This window comes from Salmo trutta, chromosome 39 (assembly GCF_901001165.1).
Source record: "Salmo trutta chromosome 39, fSalTru1.1, whole genome shotgun sequence".
NCBI classification, from domain to species: Eukaryota; Metazoa; Chordata; class Actinopteri; order Salmoniformes; family Salmonidae; genus Salmo; species Salmo trutta.
The window spans coordinates 6,500,311-6,507,984 of NC_042995.1; the positions used below are offsets into that span (position 1 = coordinate 6,500,311).

Here is a 7,674-nt window from a genome sequence, read left to right on the forward strand (position 1 = left end):
AGAGCATGGTGTTTGCAACACCAGGGTTGTGGGTTCCCACGGGGGACCAGTACGGAGAAAAAATGTATGAAATGTATGCATTCACTACTGTAAGTCGCTCTGGATAAGAGCGTCTGCTAAATGACTAAAATGTAAAATGTAAATGTAATTTTCCTGCAGTAACAAACTCAGTTTAGCTCAGTTTAGCTCAAATTAAGATCCTAGATCTGTAACTCAAATTGACCTCTATTTCTCAGATCGGGATGTAACATTCTTTTAATGGTACAATAGCGTGGTAGGTTGTTCCCTTTGTCATCCAGTGCTCGTTGTCTAGATGTTTGTTTCTTTTGATCCACAGTGATCCTCTGGCCCACAGATCCACAGCTAAAACACATCAGTAGGAACAAGAGTTGGTAACACACTTGTAGAGTTGGCCTAAATTGGTTCACAATTAAGAGAATGAGGTGGATGCAGTATATATTATTTTACAGTCAAACTTACCGTCCTACAATACTGAATTATTTACTGAATCATCTTGATGATAATTGTTCCTCGCAATGGCTTCCTCTGCAAAGTAACAAACAAAACAGGATAGTTGGAATGCTCGAAGTCCCATTGCCAAGCTAGATAGAGCTACCACCATATTGCTAACACCTAAATATAATACTGTTTATGCCATTTAGCAAATTAATTTATCCAAAGCGACTTACTGTACAGTCAGGCATGCATACATTTTTCATTTGGGTGGCCCAGGAGGTTAAAGTTATATTCCTGACTTGTAATTGGTCCCTTCAGATCAAACATGGAAGTGGAAGATGCTGGGCATCATACCTTCCTTCCCCCGCCCCACTTCAGCTGTGGTTGTGTTAACAGCAGAGTAGGAAACACCCGAGGAAAAGCAGAGAAGAAACACGTCGACTACAGCCCCTCTATAAAGCATCTAGAAACATCTATATAAGTCTATAACCGATCAATGAATGAGCTAAAAAGCACAATAATTGAAATCAAAGAAAAATAAAGTAACTTTTACACTCAGTATTTGGTGCAATACTGTAGACATTCCATCTATGACGGAATAGACTAATCAAGATTTTCAGATATTTTGAGATATGCTGATATGCATCTAATGATACTTCTGGTGCTATTTCTGCACCATGCAGTCTAGAAGTAGCTATGACTTGCCTGTGGATGCAGCAACTCCATTTGATGTGTCATTGGCTGAAGAGAGAGAGAAGAGAGAAGAGTTTAGCTTAGCTTTATCATACACAGATCCTGTTTGTTGTGGTCAAGTAAAGGAAACACTTACTAGGTCCCACTTCTCTCTGGTTTTTCCAAAATTCTAGTAATGGAAAACAGAGAAGAGATTAGGTCAATGATCTCAACAGTGACTAATGCAAATAATACACATGTAACATGTTCATCTCCCTTTCACCGGAGCAAAGGGACACGATCGTGAGGAATCGTGATGGCAGCGAAAACAATGAATGGAACTTAAATGAACATTACTACAAACCAATGAATGGAACTTAAATGAACATTACTACAAAACAATGAATGGAACTTAAATGAACATTACTACAAAACAATTAATGGAACTTAAATGAACATTACTACAAAACAATGAATAGAACTTAAATGAACATTACTACAAAACAATGAATAGAACTTAAATGAACATTACTACAAAACAATGAATGGAACTTAAATGAACATTACTACAAAACAATGAATGGAACGTAAATGAACATTACTACAAAATAAAAGTAATGCATGTTTCCTACCTCCTTTCCATGGCATTGATTCTGAAAGAAAAAAAGGAAAAAGGGATTACTTTCATAAAATCTCAACTATTACCCAAGATTACAGACAGACAGACAGACAGACAATAATCCTACCTTTCTCATAGAACCAAACTCCTGTGGTGTAGAAAAAGAAGAATACATTTACTTTGTTAGACAAATCCACCTCATACTGATGTAAGTAACATTTTCAATAAACATCATTTCTCCTTACCTGTTTTAGCTCTATGACCAAGAATGAACGATAGAACTCCAGCAATAGCAAGAACAAAGACAGAAATACCAAACAACTTGGCATTGGTCAACCTGCCATCTGCAGTGAGGAAGGAATACATTTAATATTAACATTTAATAAAATATGCCACAACTTTCCATTCCAGATGCTTTTTTCCAGATGCTTTTGTTCTATCTTCCCAAATTCCTCAGCTACACTGACTGTACCAAACATTAGGAACACCTTAATATTGAGTACCTCACCTATCAACAATCCCTGATTCATACATATCATTACAACTAGTAGTCTTAGGCTATAACAACATACTGGGCAGTGTAACAACAACTATCAGAGTCCTTTCACCTGGGCCAAATGGGTCTTTATCAAAGACTTCACTGGCCTCGCTCACAGGGTCCTTGAACTGACAAGTGTAGCTGATTTTAGTGTTGTCACTCTTACGAGAGTCTTCTCACCTGACCCAAACACCGGCCCGACTGGCTCGCTGACTTCACCTTCCCCAGCAGAGTTCTTCATCTGGCAGAAGTACTTGTAACCATTGTTTGATGACCGCTAGGATACCTACCACTCTGGCCTATCATTACCACTCACCTGAGCCAAACACCTCTCCAACTGGCTCGCTGACTTCCACATTAACAGAGTTCTTCAGCTTGCAGGTGTAGTTGTAACTGTTGGTTGAGTTGCCAGTTTCACTCTTAGAGACATTCAGCTGTTTGTCTAAGACCTCCCACGCCCCCTCTCCCACTTTCCAGCTGTAGGTGACAGGTTCAGCATCAGTGGTGTCCCCCTCACAGGTCAGAGTGCAGATGGTTTTGTCTGGGTTACAGGAAGAAGTGATTGTGGGTTTGGGGACTGCCTCTGAAAATAGAGGAGATCAAGACAGAACAATGTTTTTTTTTTTGAGGTGCTTGTACTCGCTGCTTCGTGCATGCCAAACACACATGCAAACAGACACACAGCCATGTTTCCGTTACTTGTCAGGATTTTTTGGGGCTTAAATTTAATTCAAAACACTTTATTTTCCACAAACCCCTAATCATAGCCCGAAACCAAACTAATCCTAACCCTAATCATAACCCTACCCCTAACCTTAACCCGAACTAACTCCTTACCCTAATCATAACCCTACCCCTAACCTTAACCCGAACTAACTCCTTACCCTAATCATAACCCTACCCCTAAACTTAACCCGAACTAACTCCTTACCCTAATCATAACCCTAACCTTAACCCGAACTAACTCCTTACCCTAATCATAACCCTACCCCTAACCTTAACCCGAACTAACTCCTTACCCTAATCATAACCCTACCCCTAACCTTAACCCGAACTAACTCCTTACCCTAATCATAACCCTACCCCTAACCTTAACCCGAACTAACTCCTTACCCTAATCATAACCCTACCCCTAACCTTAACCCGAACTAACTCCTTACCCTAATCATAACCCTACCCCTAACCTTAACCCGAACTAACTCCTTACCCTAATCATAACCCTACCCCTAACCTTAACCCGAACTAACTCCTTACCCTAATCATAACCCTACCCCTAACCTTAACCCGAACTAACTCCTTACCCTAATCATAACCCTACCCCTAACCTTAACCCGAACTAACTCCTTACCCTAATCATAACCCTACCCCTAACCTTAACCCGAACTAACTCCTTACCCTAATCATAACCCTACCCCTAACCTTAACCCGAACTAACTCCTTACCCTAATTATAACCCTACCCCTAACCTTAACCCGACCTATCATACAAATGCAAAAACATGTATATAATAATAAACAAATACAAATTGCAGAATGTATCATATAATGCGAAATGAATGACGTAGTACACAATTGGATGATGTAGTACAAAAAAACGGGGATCACTTTTGGCATGCTTGCACCACATTCAAAACTACTGGCTGAAATTATACAAAAGTTTGAGAGTGCATCTTTAACCCTAACCTTAATCTTAACCCCAAACCCTAGACCTGACCCTTAAACCTAACCCTTAAACCTAGCCCTAAACCTAACCCTTAAACCTAACCCTTAAACCTAAAATAGCATTTTTACTTTTCAGGACATACTAAATGTCATGACTTTCCAGAATCTTTCTTGTTTCCTATCTTGTCAGGACATTCTGGTCAAGATTAGAGGTCGGCCGATTAATTAGGGCTGATATTACGTTTTCATAGCAATCTGTAATCAGCCTTTTTGGACGCCGATTATGGCCGATTACATTGCAATCCAAGAGGAAACTGTGTGGCAGGCTGACCACCTGTTACGTGAGTGCAGCGTCAAAAGGACCTTGTGGCTGCAAGGAGCCAAGGTAAGTTACTAGCTAGCATTAAACTTATCTTATAAAAAACAATCAATCTTCACATAATCACTAGTTAACTACACATAGTTGATGATATTACTAGGTTAACTAGCTTGTCCTGCGTTGCATATATTCAATGCGGTGCCTGTTAATTTATCATCGAATCACAGCCTACTTCAATGTCGCCAAATGGGTGATGATTTAACAAAAGCACATTCTCTAAAAATGTACCTAACCATAAACATCAATGCCTTTCTTAAAATCAATACACAGATGTATATTTTTTAAACCTGCATATTTAGTTAACAGAAATTCATGTTAGCAGGCAATATTAACTAGGGAAATTGTGTCACTTCTCTGCGTTCAGTGCAAGCAGAGTCAGGGTATATGCAACAGTTTGGTCAGCCTGGCTCATTGCGAACTGTGAACTAATTTGCCAGAATTTTACCTAACTTTGACATAACATTGAAGGTTGTGCAATGTAACAGCAATATTTAGACATAGGGTTGCCACCCGTATGATAAAATACAGAACAGTTCCGTATTTCACTGAAAGAATAAACGTTTTGTTTTCGAAATTATAGTTTCCAGATTTGACCATATTTATGACTAAAGGCTCGTATTTCTGAGTTTATTATATTATAATTAAGTCTATGATTTGATATATGATAGAGCAGTCTGACTGAGCGGTGGTAGGCAGCAGCAGGCTCGTAAGCATTCATTCAAACAGCACTTTACTGCGTTTTGCAAGCAGCTCTTAGCAATGCTTGAAGCACAGCGCCGTTTATGACTTCAAGCCTACCAACTCCAGAGATTAGGCAGGCAATACTATAGTGCCTATAAGAACATCCAATAGTCAAAGGTATATGAAATACAAATGGTATAGAGAGATAGTCGACGCGTCATAATTCCGATAACAACTACAACCTAAATCTTCTTAACTGGGAATATTGAAGAACTGGGAATATTGAACCACCAGCTTTCATATGTTCTCATGTTCTGAGCAAGGAACTTAAACGTTAGCTTTTTTACATGGCACATATTGCACTTTTACTTTCTTCTCCAACACTTTGTTTTTGCATTATTTAAACCAAATTGAACATGTTTCATTATTTGTTTGAGACTAAATTGATGTATTATATTAAGTTAAAATAAGTGTTCATTGTTCATTCAGTATTGTTGTAATTGTCATTATTACAAATATATATATAAAAATTGGCCGATTAATCTGTATCAGCTTTTTTTGGTCCTCCAATAATCGGTATCGGTGTTGAAAAATCAGAATTGGTCGACCTCTACTCAAGATAGGAAAACAAGTCCACACACAGAAACACTTACTGATAACAGACAGTGTATATGTCTTGTCAAGCAGTTTGCTGTTGAACTCCACAGAATAAACTCCACTGTCTGTTTTCATCAAGCCGGTGATTCTCAGCTCTCCAGTAGTCTGGTCCAGGGTTGTACGCTCTTTGAAGGCAGCATAGATGTCCAGACCACCAAAAGCATTGTCCCACTCTGCCACCTTGTTCTTCCCATGCCTCCATAGGATGCTTGTGATGGAGTCAGTCACTGTGGACTTGTCCGGCGTCAACAGGAGCTCACCTCCCACTTTTCTGTCGAGCTGTTCACCTGGAAAACCAGACAATATGTCATACTTGTAACAGAATACCAAGGAGGTGTAGCCTATCCAGGTTAGGAGTCTGATAGCCTATATCTATCTATACATGTATACACAAGGCCTGCAGATTAGTGTGGCCTTCTCATCCCATTGCACGAACACATTCCAACCATATTGTTCTGTTTCTGTCACATATTTATAAATGAGAAAGAAGTTATACCTCATGAATAAACCCCTAGTCGACTGACACACCGGTGGATCAATCTAAGTAACATAATAACATTGATCAAAATCTGTTTGTTTAATCTAGAGATATCTGGATGTGTCATACTTGAGTTAAAGTAAAGACACATTAACAGAAAATGACAAGCAAAAGTGAAAGTCACCCAGTAAAATACTACTTGAGTAAAAGTCTAAAAGTAATTGGTTTGAAATATACTTAAGTATCAAAAGTAAATGTAATTGCTAAAATATACTTAAGTATCAAAAGTTAAAGTAAAAATAATTTCAAATTCCTTATATTAAGCAAACCAGACAGCACCATTTTCTTGTTTTTAAATGCATGGATAGCCAGGGTCACACTCCAACACTCACATCATTTACAAATGAAGCATGTGTGTTTGGTGAGTCCGCCAGATCAGAGGCAGTAGGGATGACCAGGGATATTCTGTTGATAAGTGTGTGAATTGGACCATTTTCCAGTCCTGCTAAGCATTCAAAATGTAATGACTCATTTTTGGTGTCAGGGAAAATGTATGGAGTAAAAAGTACAATATTTTCTTTAGGAATGTAGTTAAGTAAAAGTAAAAGTTGTCAAACATAAATAGTAAAGTAAAGATACCAAAAAACGGCTTAAGTAGTACTTTGAAGTATTTTTACTTAACTACTTTGGTTAGGCCTCTATGCAACCCGCTCACACTAAGTCTATCTATCCCACTGGACACAAACTGGTTGAATCAACGTTGTTTCCACTGAACCAACGTGGAATAGACGTTGAATTGACGTCTGTGTCCAGTGGATGTAGCCTACAGTAAAAGGTGCGGTCGTTTTTCTTATCGATAGGCCTAAAAAAAAGCGTATTTTTACCACTTTCATGCGATTATGCTGGTGGTAGGTAGACTACTACACAACGTGAACGCTTCAGTTCACTCAGACGGTTTCCATTTTTTAGGCTTGTGTAGAACATACGTTGTTTTGCTGTGGTTTGTCATTCTTTACCTTGTTTCTAAAACGCACACAACTGCCTAAATTACTAACTAGAATTTGCGAATGGGCTCCCACCCATATCGACTACCGAAAACCATGGATAATCCATGCGCAACAAAACCTACCTGAAACTGTGCAGATTATTGCTTCCGCCAGAAACACAGTCAGAAGTGTGATCGACATTTTCTTTTGAGTCTCGTTGATAATTCGTCTGATCTGTTAACACTGCTATTGCAGTAGCCTGGGTTACATTACTTGTTTGTCTTTCTGAGAAAGCCCCCTTTTCGTAGCCTATGAGGTGAAAGTCAACCTCCTACTAGAGAACTTCTTGATAATTAAATTGCACTGTCGTGTGGCTAAGCATTTGTTGGCTAATGGCTACAATTGCCAACTATATATATTTTAAATAGTTACAATTTAGATTGTTAAAATGTAACCTAGTTTACGGGCTACATACATTTCTTAATTGTTACAATGTAGCCCTTAGAATATCCACCCTTCTCTCGAAGTTTCTCTGCCGAGTAGTGTG

The 7,674-nt window shown here is 38.8% G+C and overlaps 1 protein-coding gene across 5 annotated transcripts; it reads right to left on the reverse strand.

Moving 5' to 3' along the window:
- Positions 1 to 237: 237 nt before the first annotated feature.
- LOC115179342 (uncharacterized) lies at positions 238 to 7,674 on the reverse strand. Of its 5 annotated transcripts, none has more exons than XR_003872882.1 (11): positions 7,271 to 7,674; positions 5,660 to 5,950; positions 2,602 to 2,868; positions 1,993 to 2,091; positions 1,875 to 1,895; positions 1,761 to 1,781; positions 1,286 to 1,318; positions 1,162 to 1,197; positions 690 to 834; positions 481 to 546; positions 238 to 363 (listed from the first exon to the last, which is right to left on the reverse strand). XR_003872882.1 is itself a non-coding variant. In XM_029740767.1 (11 exons), exons 1-10 carry the CDS (start codon positions 7,326 to 7,328, stop codon positions 485 to 487), a joined length of 912 nt encoding a protein of 303 aa, XP_029596627.1. In that variant the 5' UTR covers positions 7,329 to 7,674; the 3' UTR covers positions 238 to 363; positions 481 to 484. The 5 variants fall into 5 exon arrangements, 4 of the variants coding, with proteins under 4 accessions (XP_029596627.1, XP_029596629.1, XP_029596628.1 ...); XM_029740767.1 differs by having other exon boundaries at positions 811 to 834; XM_029740769.1 differs by lacking the exon at positions 1,993 to 2,091 and having other exon boundaries at positions 811 to 834.